Source organism: Bos indicus, chromosome 8 (genome assembly GCF_029378745.1).
Source record: "Bos indicus isolate NIAB-ARS_2022 breed Sahiwal x Tharparkar chromosome 8, NIAB-ARS_B.indTharparkar_mat_pri_1.0, whole genome shotgun sequence".
NCBI classification, from domain to species: Eukaryota; Metazoa; Chordata; class Mammalia; order Artiodactyla; family Bovidae; genus Bos; species Bos indicus.
In genome coordinates this window covers 39735922-39760612 of record NC_091767.1, presented here as the reverse complement: position 1 = coordinate 39760612, position 24691 = coordinate 39735922, and the positions used below count along the sequence as shown (strand labels likewise).

The 24691-nt window shown below is 39.1% G+C and overlaps 1 protein-coding gene across 3 annotated transcripts; it reads right to left on the bottom strand.

The window, feature by feature from the left end:
- Nucleotides 1-2410: 2410 nt before the first annotated feature.
- Nucleotides 2411-23932, bottom strand: AK3 (adenylate kinase 3). Of its 3 annotated transcripts, none has more exons than XM_019966000.2 (5): nucleotides 23832-23932; nucleotides 12618-12737; nucleotides 11473-11645; nucleotides 10468-10586; nucleotides 2411-4546 (listed from the first exon to the last, which is right to left on the bottom strand). In XM_019966000.2, exons 2-5 carry the CDS (start codon nucleotides 12676-12678, stop codon nucleotides 4426-4428), a joined length of 474 nt encoding a protein of 157 aa, XP_019821559.1. In that variant the 5' UTR covers nucleotides 12679-12737; nucleotides 23832-23932; the 3' UTR covers nucleotides 2411-4425. The 3 variants fall into 3 exon arrangements, with proteins under 3 accessions (XP_019821559.1, XP_019821560.1, XP_019821558.1); XM_019966001.2 differs by lacking the exon at nucleotides 23832-23932 and adding an exon at nucleotides 23668-23805; XM_019965999.2 differs by lacking the exon at nucleotides 23832-23932 and adding an exon at nucleotides 23241-23573.
- Between the last annotated feature and the right edge of the window lie 759 nt (nucleotides 23933-24691).

Genomic DNA, 24691 nt, shown 5'->3' with positions numbered 1-24691 from the left:
TACTGTTCCTGGAGGATATTTTTGGTTTCTATTTTATAAAATATGAATTATTTAAGAACTATTTAAAATTTGGTTATGCATGTGCTTTTACTTAGGAAAGTGTTGTATGTTTGCAGTGTGAAAGTGATTGGATTTATTTTGGTAACTACTGACTGATGCCATAATTTGCACCTAAAGACTATAACTTACAGTTTAGCAGTACTCAATACTCAGAACAATAAATTGACATCCTTTTTATTTTTCTTTATTTTGCTAAGAATGAATTCCTATTAGGAGAAATGTCTTCTGTTTCTTAAGTAATAAGGGTATACTCAGCAAAGGAATAATTTATTTTTCAGGTTGCACAATTTTCTCCAAACAAATTACACAAACCATGGAAAATCTAAACAAATGAAGCATCTTTGATATCAGAGTGTCTATCAGAGATTCTTACTTCATTTGATAAATTAGTCTTCTAATGAAAGATGTTTTTAAAATAGCTATCACTACATTCCTTGTTAGTTCAGTTTTATCAATGGTGGTAGATATAACACTGGTTTAAATCAAAGATTCTTCTCTAGGAGAGATGAGTAATATTCTCACCCAGTTATACCGTGGGTTCTTTCAAATTTTGCCTAGTGAGCTCACATTCTCCTGTAATTTCTCTCTAGGAAAATTGGGACTTCTGTCAGACTGGCATTCCTATTACCCTTTTAAAAGTAAACTAAAATGGTGCCCAAGAACATAAATATAGTTTAGTAGTGGCTTTACAAGATTAAAATATTGATTGTGAGTTTAGGCAAAGTGATTTTGAAGTTAATCTTGGGATATTTTCAGAGACAAATAAAAAGATGTCAGTTTACTGTTCTCAAAGTTGGTCATGTATTTCAGTTCTTAAACTGATACAGGACAGAAATGTACTTATCTCAATTGAGGGTCAGGCTTTTCATTTCAGTTTTGCTTCTATATCCTATGCATTTTAAAAGTCTGCACATTCATTTCCCATCTGTAATGGACATGTATGTGCTATTTCACAGGTCTTCTGAGAAGCTGACTCATCTAATAAGTATGTGCTTGCTTACTATGTAAGCCGATGGCGGGAAGAGGTACAATGATGAATAAAAGTTGATTATGAATTGCTTAAAATCTAATAATGAAGTTGAAACCATTGTCATAAACCTCAGAGAATAAGACTTAAAGTTTTTGTCTTTTCTAAGTATGAAATTGATTTTTTAAAAATTCCCACATATTTCACTTTGTTGAATGACATTTGTCATGCTACTTACTCTTCAAACACTTTTATAGAGTCCTTTCGTAAAATATGACACATCACCAAACTGATTCACACTTTGGTGACATTCTTCTACCATGCAATTTTACATGCATAGCAATTTTAACTTTTTACTCAGTGCTAAATGTAGTTATTAGTGAGCTGAAAGGAAAGAAAAAGAAAAAGCTATAGCTGGATGTGGACTCTTAAGTATATTGGCTTTTACCAACACAGATTATTTTGTGTTTAAAAACTTTAAACTATTAACTTCTAAAATCAGAATCTTGAATTGCAAAGATAGGAAGGGTGCTTTTGCAGTTGACCAGTGTCTTTTTTTTCTTTTGTCAATGAAAAGACAACTTATAAACATCTTTTAAAATTTATTGCTGTTGAATATTATAGCAGTTTAATATAATGAGGTCTTCAATTACTGTGATTTGTTAGGTAAGTTTTGTCACAAACTATGAATGTCCAAAATATTTTGCTCAAAATAGCTGGAGGGACGTAGCTGTCGGGCAGGGTTTAGAAATCTAAACTATTTCAATAAGAAATAGAAATAAATAGAAAAAGAAATAAATGGAATTAATAAATACAATTTCTGGATGGTACTAACTGCCAATTTGCATTTCCCACAACACACTCTGCTTATGAAAGGTGTACCGAAATAACTGTGGTGCTGTAGAAAACAGGGTAATGGTTTGAAGCCTTACTAGCTTTTCACTAAGGCACAGTAGCTTCTGGCCATGGCAGTCAGCTCTGGACACATTTCCATGTGGCACACAGATCATGATAGGTATTACAGCAGAAAACAAGTTCTTTTTGTAATAGCACAGGTGTGTCCCAAGGTCATGGTTGTATGCAAAACTTCAGTTTTGGGAGTGGAGAGGAAATGATCACAGGAAGGACAGGTCTTGATTTTCATAGCCATGTTCTTCTATCCCTCTTCTTGATTCCCAAATCTGACAGTGTCAAGAAGGCCAGTATGGCTGCAATACTGCAGCAGGAAATAAAGGGTAAAATGAAACCAACCTATATATGTAAAAGTGTTCTAAGACAATTATTAGAAAGCAGAGACTAACTCAGAAGCCAATGAGACATGAGGGCAATAAAGGGAAGGTGAGTTAGAGTGGGCCCTGTGTGTTACCAAAGACCAAGTAATAGTCACAGTTCTGAATTTTCATTTAATGCTAATTCATTGATAAACTGGATAATTAGTACCCAACATTTTTAGAATGTACATACTAACATTGAAATAAGGCAGTTATATGAATGTTTACCATAATCCTTTTTAAAAGCCTCAGTACATTTTTGAAAGATCAATACTGAACTTTTAAAAATCAAAGAAAAGTCAGCTTTTTTCCCCCACAAGATACATAAGAATCACTTGCTAGCATTTGTATTTTCAGTGCCTGGAATAAAATGGGCCAAATTTTCAAACGCAGTTAATAACAGCTTATACAATGACTCGTTTCATTTAATCTAGCACCAAGTAAGAGAATTGAAGATATTGTCAGATTTCTCCTTCACCTCTCATATTGCCCCACTCTTCCTACCACTGTACATAAGCATGCATCCTGTTGCCCCTCTAAGGAATCAAATCATTTTCATTTTAAAATGGCTGCACAGATTACATTCACTGGCAGAGTTCTTCCTCATTAAGGAAGGATAGCAGTGAACATGAGCAGGTGTGAACTTCTTTGATTAGGAATAAAGAACTCTTCTAAGCCAAATCAATGAGTTCCTTATTTCTTTTTAATATGTTGTGTAAATCCTTTTAATTTCTACACCTGTTTACTAATTATGATTGTTATTCATGTCAAGGGAGTTTCCCCCAGGCAAACCTGATCTATTTCCTAATGACAAAGTATTCTTACTTAACCTAATGCCATGAGTCTCCTTTCCTTCTTCCCTCCTTCCCTGTCTTCCTTCCTTCCTTCAATTTGCTACTCATCAAGGCACATCATACATTGGGATCAAAAAACAAACTGGCAAGCAGGTCCTAAAGTGCACATTTTTCAACCTGAGTAACTTCTGAAAACATGAGAGTTTAATTACATATTCTGTTGGAAATTCAACTTTGGTGCTTTTACAAGAATTTACAATGTCAATTTCTAACAAGTCATATCCCTCAGTACACAGGATTTTCAAAAGAAAAGTGATAGGAAAATACATTTTGCTATGTGCTAATCGATACATTTTTATTGCAAACTGAAAATCTGGAGTAGAGTGAAAGTTGTGTTTTAAAACAACAAAATACAGGATATATGGCTATCAAAAGGCTGCTAGTATAAAGTGTAAAAAAACCCAGAAACCTCAATAGTCAGGAGACCACGAGGGGGAGCTCTCATGCCTTGTGAAGATAGCATAGCCCAAAAGGAAGAAGGCAAGACTTCTGGCAAGGACTCGGCCAACGAAAAGCCACGGACTTGTTAACTACAGCCCTCCCAACTTCGTTTTCTCCTCTATAAAAGTACTGTCATTCCCATGCTGTGGGGAGGACTTGCACCTGGCTCACCATGGTTGAGACTCCAAATTGCAATTATCTGCTGATTCCGAATAAACCCATTTTGCTGGAGAAATATCTGGCAATCTGTTTGAGGTCAATAAAAGGCAGCAGTGAATCTGCATCCTGCAACTAATCTATAAATTTAGTTGCTTCCCACCCCCAGGAATTCCATAGACAGTGGCCCATAGTCTGTGTGTATCACAGTGCTAGAGGTCTCTTTTTTTTGCATCACTATCCACAAGCCTCTGATAAGATACTTTCCACAAGTGATATGGAAGTTTTTTCTTGTTCTACTTCTCCAGAAAAATAAGGAAACTTTATCCACCACTTCTTTTCTGAACAAAACTTAGACTACCAATTGCCCTTTCAGTTACACTCAACAATTTTCAAAGGTCTAGTTAGACATTTATAATGTTTTATAATTGTGCTAATTAAATTCTAATTTTATCTAGTTAGAAGGTAACTAGATAAAACACACTGAACATTTAAGAAGATGAATCTTCATAATTGACTCTTTTGGCACATCCTTAATTTCCAGGTTAAAAGCAGCAGAAATGAAACTAACATAATTTTCAAACAATTTATACAGGCCAGAGTCTTAGGACAAGGAACCTGTAAATGCACAAGACAAGGAGCTTCTGCTCATCTTCCTAGTTACATGCACATTTCCTCATGGAGTAACTGATGTTTCCTGGCTTCTTTGTGGAAGTTTTGTTTGTAGGAAAGCATATACGTGTGGCCAGATCTTGTTGGTTTCTGTTCCAGAGAATGTTTCCAACACCCCTTTTTTCCTAAGGATAAAAAACAAGACAGGTCTGACAATAAAAAAAGAAGATCACAGGCCAGTATCACGAATGAACATAGATGTAAAAATCCTCAGCAAAATACTAACAAACCAAATTCAACAGTTAAGGATCATACACCACGATCAAGTGGCATTTGTCCCAGTCAGTGAGTCAGTTCAGTCACTCAGTCGTGTCCGACTCTTTGCAATGCCATGAATCACAGCATGCCAGGCCTCCCTATCCATCACCAACTCCCGGAGTTCACTCAGACTCACGTCCATCGAGTCAGTGATGCTATCCAGCCATCTCATCCTCTGTCGTCCCCTTCTCCTGCCCCCAATCCCTCCCAGCATCAGGGTCTTAAGGATGGTTCAATACATTCAAATCAATGTGATACACCACATTAACAAATTGAATAAAGATCATATGATCATCTCAAAAGATAGAGAATAGCTTTTGACAAAATTTGACATCCATTTTTTATAAAACTTTCAACAAAGTGGGTATAGAGGTAACATACCTCAGTGTAATAAAAGTCATATATGACAAACCTAAAGCCAATATAATAGTGAAAAGCTGAAGGCATTTCCTCTAAAATCAGAAACAAAGATTCCACTCTCAGCACTTTTGTTTTGGAATTCCTAGCCATAGCAATCAGAAGGGGGTGGGGAAGGACCCAAATAGGAAAGGAAGAACTAAAACTGTCACTTCAGCAGATGACATGATACTGTATATAGAAAAGCCTAAAGATGCCACCAAAAAACTATTAGAACTAATAAATGAATTTAGTAAAGCTGCAGGATACAAAATTATAGAAATCTGTTGCATTTTTATGCACTAATAACACACTATCAGAGAAAACAATCCCACTTACAACTGCATTTAAAAAAAAATCTAATCAAGCAGGTAAAGAACCTATACTTGGAAAACTATAAGGCACTGATGAAAGAAACTGAAAAAGACATTAAAAAATGGAAAGATATATCCTGTTCATGGATTGGAACAATTAGTGTTGTTAAAATGACCATACTATGCAAGACAATCTACAGATTCAATGCAATTCCTAACAAAATACCAACAGCATTTTCTTTTTTAATGTTTATTTTTGGCTGTGTTGGGTTTTCTTTGCTATGCTGGCTTTCTCTAGGTGCAGCAAGTGAGGGCTACTCGTGGTGCGAGGGCTCCTCATTGCAGTGGTTCTCCTGTTGCAGAGCACAGGCTCTAAGGCATATGGACTCAGTAGCTGCAGCTCACAGGCTCATTAGTTGTGGCAGGTGAGCTCAGCTGCCCCGTGTCATGTGGGATCTTCCTGGACCAGGGATCCAACCAGCATCCCTTGCATTGCAAACTGGATTCCTAACCACTGGACCACCAGGGAAGTGCCCAGTGGCATTTTTCATGGCACTAGAACAAAAATTCTAACATCTGGATACACAAAAGACCCCGGATGGCCAAAACAATTTTGAGAAACAACAGAGCTGGAGACATCATGCTCCCTGACTTCAGACTATACTACATAGCTACAGTAACCAAAATAGTAATGGCACTAGCACAAAACCAGATACACAGACCAGTGGAACCGAATAGGCAGCCCAGAAATAACCTGCAGTATGGTCAGGGTAATCTGTGACAAAGAAGGCAAGAATATACAAGGGAGAAAATGCAGCCTCTTCAATAAATGGTTGTCTGAAAAACTGGACAGCTACACACAAAAGAATAAAACTAGATTACTTTCTCACACAATATAAAGTCAAGAAGGATCAAAGACCTAAATGTAAGATCTTAAGTCATAAAACTTCTAGAAGAAAACACAGGCAGTACACTCTTTGAAATCAGCCTTAATATATATATAACATGTATATACATTGTATATATATATATGATATATATTGTGTGTGTATGTGTATATTATATATATATATGATCTGTCTCCTCAGGCAAGGGAAACAAAAGCAAAAATGAACAAATGGGACTACATCAAACTTAAAAGACTTTGTATAGCCAAGGAAGATCAACAAAATGAAAAGGCAGCCTACTGAATGGGAGAAGATATTTGCAAATGATATATCTGATGAGAGGTTAATATCCAAAATATACAAAACCCAACATCAAAAAAAATGAATAAACAACCTGATTTAAAAATGGGCAGAGGACCTTAACGTCTTTTTCCAAAGACATACAGATGGCAAACAGACACATGAAAAGATGTTCACCATCACTAGTCATCAAGGAAATACAAATCAAAACCAAAGTCAGATCAACTCACACCTATCAAAATGGCTTTTATCATAAAAATTTTTTAAAAATGGATAGGTTGAGTACTTCCCAATTTGGGTTCAATCCCTGAATAGAGAACTAAGATTCCACATGCCACTTGGCATAGCCAACAATAAATAAATAAATAATTTCTTTCTTTTTTTTTTTAAAGATAATAGTGTGGATTTAATGGTCTCAGTAAGTACAGATCTGTGTGATCAAGAATGAAAGGCGCTTGGCTGGGTGCTGGAAAACCTAGATTTTGGTTTCAGTTGTGCCCTCTGGCTAACAGAAATGGTCACTTAAGATGCATCTATCATTTTCTGATATGCTAAGTGCTTTACATATAATAATTTAATCCTATTTAAAACTCAAGTTTCATTATTTTACTGATGAAACTGTGTTAGGGATGTAAAGTAATAACCTGAATCACCAAAATGGTAGTAGGCTTCAAAATGGGTCTTGTCAGACACTAGAACACCCTTGGCTTTCTTTTGTCTGCTTACCTCTTTGCAAGACAGCTTCCTAATACATGATGAGCCTTCCTTCTTTCACCTAGGTTTTTTTTCCTCTGTGCCCTCCTTCTGAATTTTAAAGGAAAGGGGAATTCTAGAATGTTGTTTTTATCATGTTTCCTACTGGGTTTGTCCATTCTTCCCAGGCAGATTTGTCTGGCTTTTTACCAGGCCAGCAATCAAAGTCTGTACTCACTAGTTCTTGAGGTTCGATGGTGAGAAGGATCAAAATCCAGGGGTTGTTTTTCAAAACGGAAAAATTCCTGCCAGAGATTGTGGCATTCCTATTATTTATCCTCCTCCTCCAACTACTCATATACACACTGGCTTTAAAGGCTGCAGAAGAGCAAGAACTCTGGTTTATCACTTTCTAAAAACAGGATCAGTCATACCTCTGCAAGTTTTTGAGATGTTTCACTGGGAACAAAAACATTCCTTTATGCATTCCTCATAAGATTTGCCACAGTTAAAGACGAACTTAAATAATTCCCACTGTTTCCTGGGTTAAGAAACATCTGCTAAGGCCCTCCTGCTTCTAAGTTCACAAGCATCTTATAAAGTTTTCAATAGAACAAGCTTCTTAACTGTTGTAAGCCTCTTGAAGAGCCACCTTAAAATCAAACCTATGTCACAAGTGGGTTAACAGGTTGCTTCCAAGGGAACAACTATACATACCTATTCAGTCCTAAGGCTGAACCTTGGACGAACATTTGTCACCTTCATTTCTATGTAATAAAATGGAACCGGCTTAAGCTATTGGTCCTCTAAAAAGAGCATTATGTTGCTTGTAAACAGAGACCTAGTTATACTATCAAATGTCCCACAGCTGAGAAGAGTTTTAAAAGCAACAATGTAATTGTCAGTATTTTAAAATAACAATGCTGATTCTCACTAAGGTTACTGCAAATACCATTTTAAACTATTGGTTAAGTTCAGTCCTAGATCTATATACAGGAGCTTAGAGGTTAAAGTTTCAATTAAGGGCAAGAAGTAGCAAAAGCCAGAAGCTCAGAAAGACTAGGGTATCTCCTGCGATAGGGACCCAGGACATACACTTCATCTCTACAGCCTTCCCCAACTTCCCCTCCCACATTTTACAGAACTAATGCTTACAGCCACTGTACTTCCACTGCATTCAGTCATGACTTCTGTTAATAGCCTCACAGTGTTGTTACCAGCTCAGCAACAATGTGCTCTCCCTTCTTCTGGTTACTTTTGAATGAATAACAACCCCCTTTTGGGAAACAACCTTTTCACTAAATTCAGTCCATGAGACTCAGACGGGATAGTCCCCACCTCCCAGCTTCAAGGATGGACATGATCAGAGCTAGCTAGTGACTTTTGAGACCAAAGAGACTCTCTTTTTCTGGGGTAGATGAACTGGAAGGAAGTGAGCTGGAATGCTGAGGGGCTCACACAGGTAGAGCCCACCTGAGATTGATGCCAACACAGGAAAACAAAGCTAAGAGTGACAGAGGCCTGATGACTCTGAACACCTGGACCCAAACCATCTACCTTTGGACTCTTCAGTTACATGACCAATAAATTTCCCTTTTGCTAAAGCTTGTGTGAATTGGGTTCCTGATTGATATAAGCACCTATCACACTGTATGATAAATACTGTTTACCCAGCACTTTGCCTCACAAAGAAAGCTGAGTTTCTTTGGGGCTTGGCAAAGACTGGGTCTAGTTATCTGTGTGGATCACTGGCCTAGCAGTATCCACAGGGTAAACAATATTCATCAATACTGAGTGATTCAACAGTGCCAGGACTGTTTTTAAGTCTTTGTATGGATTCTCTCATTTAATTCCCTTAACAACCCTATAAAGAAGGTACTACATAATAATTGCTCTGATTTTACAAATGAAGAATTCATGGCACAGATATTCAAACACATTGCCCAGGGCCACACAGCTGGTAATCTGCAGGAGCCAGGCTCATTATATAATCACAAAATTATACTAACAGTGAAGAAAGTGAATTGCCAAATTCCTTGTAATTTCATCCTCCAGAAATAACTCTTAAAATAATTTGGAGACTGCTACTTCAGAATTCACTGCGTAATTACACAATTACAACAATAGTAATAGCTAATAATCTAATAGCAAATAATAATAGTAATAGCTAATAATAGCTAATATAATATAGCACTATAATAAGTATAGTGCTTAATGTGTGTCAGACACAATTCTAAGAATTACACATGTTAACTCCACCTTTCAACCCTCCAGTCTCAATCCCATTTTGCATGGAAAAAAACAGAGGTTAAGCAAGAAGTTAAGGCCAAGTTAATAAATGGTGAGCTGGGATTTGAGCTTAGGCACTCTGGCTCCAGAGTCAGTGCTCTACCACAGCACTGTCCTGTCTTAATGCTGAGTCATTATTCAGTAAGTGAGTGAATACAGGAAAGTGAATGTAATCAACCCTCTGTTAGGAGAGGGGAAAGCTGAATAAAGAAACAGAATTGTTTCTTGGCCCGAGCCAAACATTAATTCACTAGAGTTCCTGTATTCATGGTGGGATATGAATTCCCTGAGGAGTCAACAAACCTATGTAAAAATGAAAACTTTTAAACACTATTTGCCAAATAAATGATCTGAGGATTAGTTGCCCTTTAAGAAGCTTTTGTGCTATAGTGTCCTCTACTGTCACAGGGAGTGGGCACCGTTAGGTTTGCCTTCCTGGCATTCATGCCAGCCCTCCCTCCACCAGACAGCAGAGTTTGGGTGAGACTGACCCACTGCCTGCTCTGGGTGTGGACCAATCAGTATAATCTCTCCCATCCCAGTGACTGGCTGGGACTAGCCAGTGCCAGCACTGGCTAGCACTTCTGTTCACTGGGGAAAAGGTGGCCCCTCACCCTTTCATAAATAGGATGCTGTGCCTGCCCCTAGCAACCGTCAGCAACTATGCAAGAAGTATAAGGACAGAGCCAATACAAACCGGAGATGAGCAAAATTCTGATCAAACCTGGGGGCAGCTGAAGTCCAAACTACCTTCTGGATTTGTTTCACAAATAAATTTCCTTTTATTATTTAAACTAATTCAGGTTGGATTATCTGGTATTTTAGCATTTTGGCTGGAAAGCATGAAAGATCAGAAAATGATTTAGTAATTCATCATATAAGAGAAATTCTGAAAAGCGACCAACTCACCTGTAGTACTCCAGGACAGGCTCTGTTTGGGCTTCATAAGCTTTCAGTCTCTTGACAACTGTCTCTGGTCTATCATCCTCACGCTGAACAAGAGGCTCCCCAGTCAGATCATCAATTCCCTAAATGGGAGTTAGAAGGGCTGGCATCAAGTATCATAGTTTTGAAGGATATTTTTATAGGTAATTAACTGATTTGTAAACAAACATCTATGTAAGCACCAAACACAAAAATGTGCTTTTTAAATAAATGGAATCAAATTCAAATCCAGGTCATTGCAACACAGAGCCATGAGACCCCAGGAATGTTTCCACGGTGGCAATCACCTTCTCTTTACAGAAAAAGGGTCTTTAAGCAGCCTCTAAATAATTTGGTATTATATATTACATGTATATTATATGTATTATATTATGAAAAAAAGTGAAAGTGTTAGTTGCTCAGTTGTGTCCAGCTCTTTGCAACTGTAGACTTCCAGGCTCCTCTGTCCATGGAATTCTCCAGGCAAGAATGCTGGAGTGGATAGCCATTCCCTTCTCCAGGGGATCTTCCTGACGCAAGGATCAAACCCAGGTCTCCTGCATTGCAGGCAGATTCTTTACCATCTGAACCACCAGGGAAGCCTGTGATATTACACATATACGAAAAGGATTCAGCTACAGATTGAGAATCTGAACTGTAAACCCTAAATAACCCAAGGTGTCATTAATCCCTACTGCCCCAATTCTTAACACACCACCTGGCAGAGTAGAAAATCAACACATGCTTTTGGAGGAACAACAAACCCCTGTTGCCTCTAGGGATGTCTTTACCACCAAGTTGACTGGACTAAACCAGCAGAGTACAAAAGTAATCTGAGAGCATGCCCTCTGGAGTTCTGGTCATCCAGGAGTATCAACGTAATCTTTGAGGGCAACTGAGGGCAACTGTCTCCAGATGACAGAAGTCATCTGTCATCTGGAGAAAGCTGGCTACGCAGAAGGCAGAGTCAGTTCTACCCCAACTACTCACCATGGTTTTGGGAGGGTTGAACTCGATGTTGTAGACACGGCCGCTGCCTGGATGGATCCAGCGAGCAGTAAGGCGTTGCTTGATGACCTCAAAGGGCACGTTCAGGTTAATCACTGTGTCTATCTGATAGGCTCTATCCAGGGCTTCTGCCTGCGGAAGTGTCCTTGGAAAGCCTTTACAAATTAAGTTAAAAATGAACAAAGAAAGGAAGGACCGAGGGGAGAGGGAAGAAGGAAGAAAATTAATGTTGAGCAACTTGAACAAAAGCTGTAACACCAGGAAGGCTGATGACACTTGTAGGGCAACCCTGATTGTTAATATTTTATATGTTACCTTGTCCAGACCACAGGTTGCTCAAATATTTGGTCAAACAATATTTTGGATATGTCTTTGAGGGTGTCTTTGTGGGGGTGGGGGAGATTTACATTTAAATCAGTTGACCGAGTAAAGCAGACTATTATCCCTAATGTGGGTGGGCCCTATCTAATCCACTGAGGGCTTGGACAGAACAAAGGGCTGGCCCTCTCCAGAAGATAAGGGGGAATTCCTCCTACCTGACTGCCTTGGAGTGGGATATGGCTTTTTCCTGCCTTTGGACTCAAACTCAAACATCGGGTCTTCCTAGGTTTCACCAGCCTTCAGACTCGAACTACACCATCACACTACCAGCTCTCCTGGGTCCCCAGCTTCCTAACCCACATTGAATATCTTGAGACTTGTCCGCCTCATAACTGCATGAGCAAATTCCTTGTAATAAAGACCTCCCTCTAAAAACTAAAAATCAACCTATCCTCAAGGACCCCACGGCACCCCTGGCTGGGGAGAGTTTACATCTTACTGTAAGTTACCCTCTGTCCTTCCTTCCTCCTCCTGGGATCCTCCCTCATCCTAAATATTCTCAAAAAGGGGAGCAGGAACAAAAGTCGTATCTGAAGAAGCTTAGAAATAATGCAGTGCACTTCCCTCTTTGCATTTAAAAAAAGAAGCAGGACAGAGAAGAAGACTGGCCCCCGAATCCCCAGGGTCAGGAGTGGCAGCACACGGTTCTCCCGCCCACCATCTGTTTCTGTAGCATATGCAATGCTCACTCTCCAGTCTGCATGCATCCTTTAGGGCAGCTGAAATATTCTCAATGCTCCACCTACCATCCAACAGCCAGTTATATTGGGTGAGATTTTTCAGCTCATGAAGGACCAACCGAGTCATGACATCGTCTGGGATGAGCTTCCCTTGGTCAATGAAAGTCTTGGCTAAAACACCAATTTCTACATTAGAGGCAGGAAAAAAAGGCAAGTCAGCAAGTGCTTTTATTCTATCCCATTCTAAGCCTCTAGGAAACTGGCTGCCTAAAGAAACCCCCTAGATAACATACTCATTTGAAAATGTGCATCATCAACTTTTGTGATAAAAAGAGACTGTGAAATAATCAATGCCTATTTCAAAATTTCCATCATATAAAAATAGATAAATGTAAAAATAATGAAAAGATATAAAGCAATATGTTAGTAGTAGTCATCTCTGTGATAGAATTATGTGATTTAACATATTTGTACTTTTTTGTAATTTTTCTAAATTTTCTATCAGAAAAATATATACACTAAAATTATTTTCTTTTTAATAAGAAATTGAAATAGTCATTATTTTTAAGTGGCTCAGCTTAAGTACCTGAGATCTTGTTACTGTAGACATTTTTCTAATCCTCTAAAGTAGATGCTGTTGTCACAATTCAGTTTTTGACCAGATCAACACTGTGATTGTTACATTTTTATAAATAAAATACACTGAAAAGCATTTATGAACACTTTAAAATATTACCTACAATTATATGTTATTCTTGTGCAACGGTATTTTAATTTTCTCATCATCTGTTAGCAAATTATTTACGCCCATATAGAATTTGTAATGCCACTGTAATAATCTGTGCACTTACAATTTTGTGTTTGTTCACTTAAACATCATTTTGTAGATACTTCTCAGTGATTTTATACAGTCATTCAGTCATCTTTGGAAAATATATCTATATTTGATAAAAATACACTCTATCATGGCAGTATATACTGTTGGACATTTAAAATTTTAAATTAGTCTTGATTTTTCCCTACCACTTCTGCTTTTAAAGATCTTAACATTCCTTTTCCTTTTTCTTTTTTTTTTTGGGGGGGGGGGTGGGTTTATGAGTTATTTCTGATGTATAAATTCTCAGGAATCAGAAATTAAAGAGTCAATGCTTATGACTGTTTTCGTAATTCTTGTTATGAACTGACATACTGACTTCAGAAAAGATCCTAAATTGTCAAATTCATGAAACTTCAGATTTCTAACTAAGCACATTAACTACACGGAAATTGGCTGCCATTTGACAGGTGCACTGCTTGGATTTACAAACAACATCTGGAACTGGGCCTGAGAGCACCCTGGACTCACTAAAACACCCTACTGGAAAGGTCCACAAACTTAATATGTGTGCACCACAATGAGACATCACTTCACATTCGCCAGGATGGCTGTAATCAAAAAGATCTAACGAGTGTTGCCAAGAATGTTGAGAAATTGAAACCCTCATACATTGCTGGTGTGCAACATCTCTGTTGTCAGGCTTTTGACCACCGCGCTGGGGGACATAAAGCTCAAACTCACCAAGAGTACTGAGGAAAACCACAGTTCTCCAGGGCTGAGTCCCTAACACTGATGTAGGCAATTTAGAAAACAGTCTGGCAGTTTTTCAAGAGTTTAAACAGAGATACCATATGACGCAGCAATTCAACTCTTAGGTATATTTTCTCAAAAGAAATAAAAACATTAGCTCACAGAAAAACTTATATATGAATGTCCATAGCAACATTATTCACAATAGCCAAAAATTGGAAACAACCCAAATGTTCATCAAGTGACAAGTGGGTAAATAAAATGTGGAATATCCATACAAAATTCTATTATTTAGCCATAAAACGAAGTACTGATACATGTTACACAGTATATGAAATGTTAAAACATGTTAAGTGGAAGAAGCCACACACAAAAGAGCACATCTTACATCAGTCCATTTATATGAAATGTTCAGAGTAGGCAAGTCTAGAGAGAGAGAAGAAAAATCAGTGGTTGTCCAGGGCTGGCAATATTGGGGGAAAATGGAAAGTGACTGCTAATGGGAACAAGGTGGCTTTTAGGGGGTGATAAAAAATGTTTTAAAATTGTGGTGATGGTTGCACAATTCTGAATGTAATTAAAAAAAAAAAAACACTGATTCAGAAATATAGACCAATGGAACAAGATAGAAAGCCCAGAAATAAACCCATGCACCTATGCGTACTTTATTTTTGACAAATGAGGCAAGAATGGGGCAAAGACAGCCTCTTCAATAAATGGTGCTGGGAAAACTGGACAGCCACATGTAAAAGAATGAAATTAGAACACTTCCTAGCACCATACACAAAGATAAACTGAAAATGGATTAAAGACCTAAATGTAAGACCAGAAACTATAAAACTCTTAGAGAAAAACACAGGCAGAACATTCAATCACATAAATCAAGCAAGATCCTGTATGACTCACCTCCTAGAAAAACAGAAATAAAAACAAAAGTAAACAAGTGGGACCTGATTAAACTTAAAAGCTTTTGCACAGCAAAGGAAACTGTAAGTAATGTGAAAAGACAACCCTCAGAATGGGAGAAAATAATAGCAAATTACTACAACTAAGGATTAATTTCCAAAATATACAAGCAGCTCATACAACTCAATGCCAGAAAAATAAACAACCCAATCAAAAAGTGGAAAAAAGACTTAAACAGACATTTCTCCATAGAATACAGATGGCTAACAAACACATGAAAAGATGCTCAACATTGCTCATTATCAGAGAAATGCAAATCAAAACTACAATGAGATATTACCTCACACCGGTCAGAATGGCCGTCATCAAAAAGTCTACAAACAATAAATGCTGGAGAGGGTGTGGAGAAAAGGGAATGCTCTTGCACTGTTGGTGGGAATGTAAATTGATACAACCACTATGGAAGACAGTATGGAGATTCCTTAAAAAACTAGGAATAAAACCACCGTATGACCCAGTAATCCCACTCCTAGGCATATACCCTGAGGAAACCAAAATTGAAAAAGACACATGTATCCCATTGTTCATTGCAGCACTATTTACAATAGCTAGAACATGGAAGCAATTTAGATGTCCATAGACAGATGATTGGATAAAGAAGCTGTGGTACATGTACACAGTGGAATATTACTCAGCCATAAAAAGGAATGCATTGAGTCAGTTCTGATGAGGTGGATGAACCTAGAACCTATTATACAGAGTGAGGTGAGTCAGGAAGAGAAAGATAAATATTGTATTCTAACACATATATATAGAATCTTGAAGAATGGTACTGAAGAACTTATTTATAGGGCAGCAATGGAGAAACAGACAGAGAGAATAGACTTATAGACATGGGGAGAGGGGAGGAGAGGGTGAGATGTATGGAAAGAGTAACGTGGAAACTTACATTACCATATGTAAAATAGATAGCTAATGGGAATTTGCTGTATGGCTCAGGAAACTCAAACAGGGGCTCTGTATCAACCTAGAGAGGTGGAATGGGGAGGAAGATGGGAGGGAGGTTCAAAAGGGAGAGGACATATGTATACCTATGGCCAATTCATGTTGAGGTTTGACAGAAAACAACAAAATTCTGTAAAGCAATTATCCTTCAACAAAAAAAACAATAAAAAAAATTACTGATTCATAACTTAAGAGTTAATTTTATGGTATGTGAATTATATCTTTAAAAAGATTTTTTTAAAAAAAGAAAGTAAAGACAAAAAATACCTGGTAAGCAAAACAAGAGGGAAAAAAAGCCACTCATATAACCTATATAACTCAGCACTACTTAGATAATTATCATCAAAACTGTTAACATTAAAACCTACAGACACTTTGTTTTGTGAACAGATAGTTCCATGCATAGTCTAACAATCTTTTTCACTATTACTAACAACTTTCTATAACATGAAACACTTAAAATAGTTTTTAAAATCTGAAGTCTATAATGCTTTCATTTAAAAGAATAAAAATGATTCAACTCTCTATATCAAGATATAAGCAGTTTGTTTATTACATTTCAGGTTTTCATCCCCTGTTAAAAGTATGCAAGGACTCTTGTCCAGCATATTCTTTGGACAGTCAGTAAATTTTTATTCCCTTGATTGCCTATAATTTAATGCTGTATCTAAATAGACTCATTAAAAAGACTATTTCTTTTTTTTATTCCAAAAATTAACAAATATGTGAGCTTCCACACCTACAAAACCCAAAAGGTAGTTTAAAAGTAAATCATTTAAAACAAGCTAATTTTCTATAAAGTTGTATACAAAAATAGAAAAGGAAGGTTATATGAAAATAGGAAGGGTTAAAACCAGCTTTTGATTTTTAAGGATAATAATGAGAAATTCTAAAACACAGAAACATTAATCTGAGAGATGATATTTGTATTATACAAAAAAAATTGTTAATTCTATGTCTCCTTTTAACATCTGGTCATTCTTACAACACTCCTCAAGCCAATCACACCTCATATCTGAATGATCTAGAAACAACTTATGTTTGAGCATTTATGAGGTACAAAAGAGGGCCTGACCAACTGTAAATACAGTTCTCTTTTACATATGCCAAGAGGAGCTAGAGAATTAATCTAGTTTCTGAAAAAAACTGCTTTTAGCTTTTTTATGATGTATATACATCTTTACTTTAAAAACATGTTGGAACAAAACAAAACTACAAGAGGGAATGCATCAAATGATGGCTTTACACCCAATCAAGGGTTTAGAAAAAATGACTTTCTCAAATAATAAAGACTCTGAGTCAACCTAGTGGTTACCTCTGGCAGGGTGGGAAGATGTGATGGGTTGGCACATGTGGTGACCCTAAAGGTACTGGTTCTCTGCCTGATGGTGGGCAATATCCATGGGTAATATCCATGCAAGTATCAGTACTTCTTTTTATGGCTAAATAATAGAATTTTGCATGGATATTCCACATTTCGGTGTTCATTTTATTCTTCTAACCATCATAGAAATCATAATACTTTCATGCATGGGATACCTCACAAGAATAATACTGAAAATCGAAACATCCCTTGACAGTTGTTCTCCCTCCAACCATCACTCAGGCTGAAACCTTTTCAGTGAAGCACTTAGAAGAAACTCCCATTCCAGGTCTGTATTTCTCCCTGCTTCAGGACAGAATCTCAACTCAAGGCCCAAGTAGGTCTGGCCTCATCTCTCTCCTCTACTGACCTCCCCACCATCCCCACACAACCCTCAAACCATGGCCCCAACAAGGAGTTGCACATACTTTATGTCCCCCGAGCCTTTGCATAAGCCTCTTTCTCCGAGTCTCTGTTACCTGATAAGCTCTTGCTCATCTTTCAAGACACATCTTAAAAGGTTAAGAGGTCCCTTAACCTCTGAGGCAATCAGAAGTTCCTGCTCTGGACTTCCCTAATGTCACAGACTTATCTCTGTTGGAGCACTTATCACACTGTTGAAATTACCTGTTCACATGTTGGTATGAACAGAAGTGTGCCCCTTAAAATCTGTATGTTGAAGCCCTGCCCCTCAATGTGGCTGTATTTAGAAATGGAGCCTTTAAGTAGGTAATCAAGGCTAAATGAGGTCATAAAGGGGGACTTTAATCCAGTATGACTGGTGTCCTTACACGAAGAGGAAGAGACATCAAGAATGTACACAACAGAGGAAAGCCCACATGAGGATCCAGTGAGGAGGCCATGTGTATGCCAGCAAGAGAGGCCACACCAGAAAACCAACCCTGCTGGCACTTTGATCTTGAACTTCTGGCTTCCAGAACTATGAGAAAATAAACTTCTATTGTTTAAGCTACCTGGTCTGTGCTATTCTATATGGCAGCCCAAGCAGACTAATGGCCACCTGCCTGCCCATGTTCTGACTTGAGCACCTCCAGTGAAATATATTTGTCTCTGTTGTTGTCAGTACCCAGCTTGACAAACCCATAGACGAATGACTGGATAGATGAAGAGAGGAGCTGCCTGGATTATCCTGGATTCCAGCCATGGAATTTTAAAAAGGCCTACCTTACTTTGTTAGAAAAAAAGAAATGGAGCAATCCTCATGGAAAGCAATATTGTTAAAGGTAGAAAACTGCATGTACAGTTTATTGTGATTTGTGTAAAAAAGAAAAAAAAAAGGAAGAGATAAACAATGGATTGCATGTGCATGAAATAGCTCTGGAAGAATCTTTTCACTAAATGTCCTTTTATATTTTTTAGAGTTCAAAACCAAGTAAATGTATTGCCTATTACAAATAAAAAATTTTGCCATTACAAAAATAATTTGCTCTACCATCAATACCATTCTGATGAGGCACATCTTTGCTGTCTGGGTGTACAAACTAGAAGTTTTGTTAGATATACAGAAACTTGGGAGCTGACAAATGCTTTGAGGATTACCTACTGAGTTCAGTTTTCCCAATTTACAAATGAGAACAAATGAGATTCAAAAGGGGTTCATTTAGTCCAGGATTGTTTTTGAGAAGCACCAAGCTGCAGTGCAGTTTCTCAAACTTTGGACAATCACAGGGCAACAGTACAATTTCTGCCATAGCAGATCTATCATTTACCATGTAATTTCTTTAAAATGACTGTTTTTTTAGGAATAAAACTGTCATATGACCCAGGAATCCCACTACTGAGAATATACCCTGGGCTTCCCTGGTGGCTCAGAGGTTAAAGCATCTGCCTGCAATGCGGGAGACTCGGCTTTGATCTCTGGGTTGGGAAGATCCCCTGGAGAAGAAAATGGCAACCCACGCCAATATTCTTGCCTGGAGAATCCCATGGAGGGAGAAGCCTGGTAGGCTACCGTCCACAGAGTTGCAAAGAGTTGGACACGACTGAGCTAATACCCTAAGAACACCATAATTCAAAAAGACATATGTACCCAAATGTTCACTACAGCACTATTTACAATGGCTGGGACATGAAAGCAACCTACATGTCCACTGACAGATGAATGGATAAAGAAGATGTGGGGCATATAAACAATGGAATATTACTTAGCCATAAAAAAGAATACATTTGAGTCAGTTCTAGTGAGGTGAATGAACCTAGAGCCTGTTACACAGAATGATGTAAGTCAGAAAGAGAAAAACAAATACCATACATTAACACACACATATATATGGAATCTAGAAAAATAGTACTTTTGAACCTACTCAAAGGGCAGGAATAGAGACACAACCATAGAGAATTTGGACACAGTGGGAAGAAGATGGTAGGACAAATTGAGATAGTAGTGTTGAAATATATACATTACCATATGTAAAACAGATAGCCAGTGGAAATTTGCTATATTATACAGGCTCTTGTAGCTCAGCTGGTAAAGAATCCGCCTGCAATGCAGGAGACCCGTGTTTGATTCCTGGGTCGGGAAGATCCACTTCCCAAGAAGGAAATGGCAACCCACTCCAGTATTCTTGCCTGGAGAATCCCATGGACAGAGAGGAGCCTGGTGGGCTACAGTCCATGAGGTCACAAGAGTCGAACACAACTTAGCAACTAAACCACCACCACAGGGTGCTCAACATAGTACTGTGTGACAGTCTGGAGGGATGAGATGGAGTGGGGGGTGGGAGGGAGTTTCAAGAGGGAGGGGACATATGTATCGTTATGGCTGATTCAGATTGTTTTTTAGAAGAAGCCAACACAACACTGTAAAACAATTATCCTCCAATTAAAAATAACTTTAAAAAAACAATGGGAAAAGAGATTTTTTTAGAAGATTCTTTTAATTTAATAAGCTATGTTGTTCAAGAAATTAAAGGGTTGTGTGCTAGTTATCATTTTTTCAAATAAAAGTTGAAATAAAATTTTTTATTGATTTTATTAACTTGAATTTTATTTTTATTTTAGAGAAAATTTTTTGTCTACCTAAAATTATCTCATGAATCTCAATTTGGGAAATACTGCATAATGGAAAGAGTAATTTAACTGGCATACAAGAGACCTGGGTGTTCACACTTGTTTACCAGTGACTGCTTTTTATTATTGAGCAAGGTCTTTAACCTCTCATGAACTCTGCTTCCTCATCTCTAAACGAGAAGGCGAGACTGAAGACAAAGGGGCAGACACTGAAGTTTTCTGACTCCAGGGTTCAGTGGTGTCTACAGTTACTCAAGGTTTGCTTCTGTCAACAGGCTGCCTTTTATTTCCAGGGTCTTTATCACATCTGCTGGGATGACTTTAAACTTTAGCTATAAAATACAGACATGGATTAATCATTGTGAAATGGTGGTTGGAAGGTAAATTGGCACCATCCTCCCTTAGCAGTATTTGATGATACAGTATTTATAGAAATTCCACAGTATGGAATTTATTTGAAGGAAGTAAGTGGAGATGCTGCCAAATATTCATGTACCAGCATAACCATAACAATATTAATTACAGCAAAGAATGGTTAACCACATAAGGGTATAATAATAGGAAAACGTTTCAATTAATAATTGTGCAATCTTGATGAAATTAAATATCATTTTAAATACTACTTAGTGATGTGTGAACATAATCACAATAAGTGTAAAAGAAGGTATCCAAGCAATCATTTTGACTATAATAATTTTTCAAACACATGTAAATACAATAGAGAAAAAAAGAGAAAAAACAGAATAGAAGAAAAAGCACCAAGGAGTTAATTATAGTTGTGTCTGGATGGTAGAATAATAAAGGACTTTAATTTTCTTTATACTCTCATGTTTTTCTTGCTTTATAATAAATATGTTTTTCTTAGCATCAAAAAAACATTAAACAGTATTTTTTATATAAAAGGTTATACCTCTCCTTTGTTGCTGACCCTGTGTGAAATATCCAATCTGTTCACAAATATTTATTGAGGATGTATTCTTAGACCTGAGATACAGATCATCTGTAATAACAATCTCATGACACCTCCCTCAACTCCATCTTCTGCTTTTTTTGTTAAAAGAACTGCCTGTAGAGACTCCAGAAAGAGCAGGTGTCTGAGGCAGACTGAACATCTTTCCCAGAGATCCTCTCCTGCCTCCCTCTAGTCTCTCTTTTCACGTTGTGGAGTCAGAAAGAGGATGATGAGGCTTGTCAAAGGATGTTATAGATAAACAAAGAGGTTTGTTTCTTAATTTTAAAAGTTCAGTTAATTTTCTTTAAGTTTAATTTTTTTAAGTTTTCTGTTTTCACAAGTTAACATATCTTTAACTCCACTGAAGGTGGTCTCTAACCATGCAGTTACGCCTCACTACTGAGTTATTTTTCAGAGATTCGCTTTCGGATCCCTTACTCCTCTCCAGTTTGGATAATCTTACCCCAACGGGTTACCTAACGACATCAATGCACAGCATCAAGAACACTTAGCAAGTGAGCCAAACAGTTTAATCTTCTGAAGCTTAATTAACTACAAAATACTTTATGGTTTTTTTTTTTTTTTGAAGATCAATGTTAGAAGAGACAAATAAAGCTAGTAATTCACCAGATTAGGTGATGAACCACAGAACTCCAAGAAACAAAAAACAGTGGGGTGATTCTTCTTTTCATTTAAATGTCAAGTGTTTTCAAACAAAGGGAAACTCATCTGAAAATAACCTACATGACCCATCAGTAGGGAATTAGTTAAACAAATCATAGCAGATCCAGCAAATAGGCACCTACACAAATAATAAATAATGAAATGGATTTCTGGGTTTTCAGATGGAAAGATATCCCAGATATAAGGTGAAAACACACTGGTGCAGAACACATTTTAGTAGGATTATATATTGCATAAAACAAAGGATACAGAGATACATGCTTGAACATAAATACAGATTCCTAAAACACATGACACGGCTCCCCTCTGAAGAATGAGACCGAGGTAGGGAATGAAAGGACTTTCCTTTTAATATTATGTACTTCCATCCAAAATTGTTTCCAATTCTTTTTTAACTTGTGTAAAGGGATTAGTTGTACTTTCTAAAAGGAGCGTCAAAATGACTTTGTTTTGGAAAATAAAGGTCAACGCTTTTGAGAGAAAAAAAAAAAAAAACTCACCTTGCTGTTGACTTTTTGAAAACAGCTTTAAGATAGAATTTACATAAGATAAAGTCCACCCATTGTACAGTGTACAGTTTGTTGACTAGATTTTGTGCTGAGTTATAAGAATTTATTTGGAAGGAGAAACAAAACAATCTTTCAGATAACAAGGCACAAGAATAGCTTTCGTGTCTAAAGAGTTAAGCCAATTTTGCGACAGCAATGAGGATAAGTAATACTCGGTCATCAGAGTATGGGGGAAAGGTCAGAACCAGAAAGTTCCATAGCGTTTAACAAACAAAAAGTAAAAAGAGAAAGAGCTAACAGTTCTCCAAGCGCAAAGGCACGAGGGGAATAAGCCATACACAGCTCGGTGGCTCCTTAGGAGCAGCTGCGACTGGGGCTGGACAAACTTCTCAAAGCCATGTGGTTTCCTCTCATCTTTGAACTTAGAACGTGTCCTAACTTTATAGTGCCTTCTCTCAGTAACCCTCCTGAAGCTGTGCATTGACGTCAGAGGTTTCGGGGAGCAGTCGCTCAGCAGCCCGAAGGACTCCTCACTGGGCGGCAATTGAGAGAGGTTGCGCCCGCACCCCTGAACCTGCATTCGCCGGACCGACTTCCCGCGCCCCGGCCCCTCCGCCCGCAGAGCCCCACCCGGTGACAGCACGCGGCCACCCCTCACGTCCGGGCTCCCAACCTGTGCCCCGAAGCATATTATCTCTGAGCAGGTCCCCGCTGGAGAGGTGCTTCAGCTCGAAGTGTTTGGTGATGCGCGAGGACACGGTGCCTTTGCCAGAGCCCGGCGCCCCCATGATCGCTGCGCGCAGTAGCCGCGCAGACGCCCCCATAGCTGCAGAAAGAGGCTGGGCCCGCGCGGACAGTGGAGCTTCCTTCGGCCTGACTCGGCTCTTAACTGCGCGCTCACTCACTTCGCCGCCCGTGCCGGCCGGCTGGCTGGGCGGTGAGCAGGGGGCGGCCTAGTCGCCCAGGCGTTCCCGGAAGTGAGGAGACAGCCACTGGGCAACCGCGCCCGCGCCCCGCCGCTGCAGCGCCCGCCCCCCGCGACCCGCGCACCCCGGCTCCTGGCCCCACCCCGCCCCGCCCCCTCCGCGCAAGCTGCGCACCCTCGGCGACCCCTGCGAGCGCGACGACTTCCCCTTGCGATCTGCGGCCCTTCGCGCCTCGTCCCCATCCGCTCGCTCCCCTCGGTACAGCCTTTGTTTTTCTCCGCCTCCGGGGGCCCTCCTCGGTGACCCCCGAATGTCCGCCACTTCCCTCAGGCCCGCACCTCACACCTGTCAGGGCCCCGCCCTGTCCTGCCCAGTCCCAGCAGGAGAGACCTCGCCCGGTTCCTTGACACTTGGCCACTCCTGCCGCGCCCCCTACTGACCTCTGACCGCCGCTTGCGCCTCTGGACTACAGGATATCACCCTTCCCCCCAACCCTCCTTCACCCTTCACCGCTCACGCACTCCAGGACCTATCTTGCTCAGTCCCGGAGGATTGACCGCGCTAGCTCTCGCTTCCTCAAGACCCCGGCGCGCTCCTCTGCGCGTCCCCCACTTGCTGCCCCCTCACTCTTGCCCCTCGGTCCCCAGGGTTAACAGAGGTTCCCCCTCCCTCCTCCTAAACCCGCAGTCCCTTCCACTCCCTTCTCTGCTGCTGAGACTCTTCCTCCTCATTAGCTTTCTAAAGGCGGTTTTTGAGGTACGTTTATCTGAGTAGAGTCACTGTGGGTGGCAGTGAACCCAAAGGGCTCTGCTCATTTCACAGAAGAGGAATCCCAGTCGAAATTGAGCACAGGGTTCTAAGTCACAAGTCTGTGGAGGGCTGTCTCTTAATTCCCAGGATCACACTTTCAGATTCAAAAGTAACTGTTGCTTTTACTCGGCAGAGCCTGAAAATACTGACTCCTCCTCAGATTCTATTGTTTGCCTTCGGCCCGCCCAAGCATATTGTCTCACTTACTGATTCTGTAAATACTTACTCAGTTAAATTCCCACTCCTGCAGTTGAAAGTCTAGTGGAGGCAGATGAATGTGCAAGGTAATTTAAGATAAGTACTATGAACAAAATAGGGGGCTTCCCAGGTGGCTCAGATGGTAAAGAATCTTCCTGCAATGCGGGAGACCTGGGTTCTATCCCCAGGT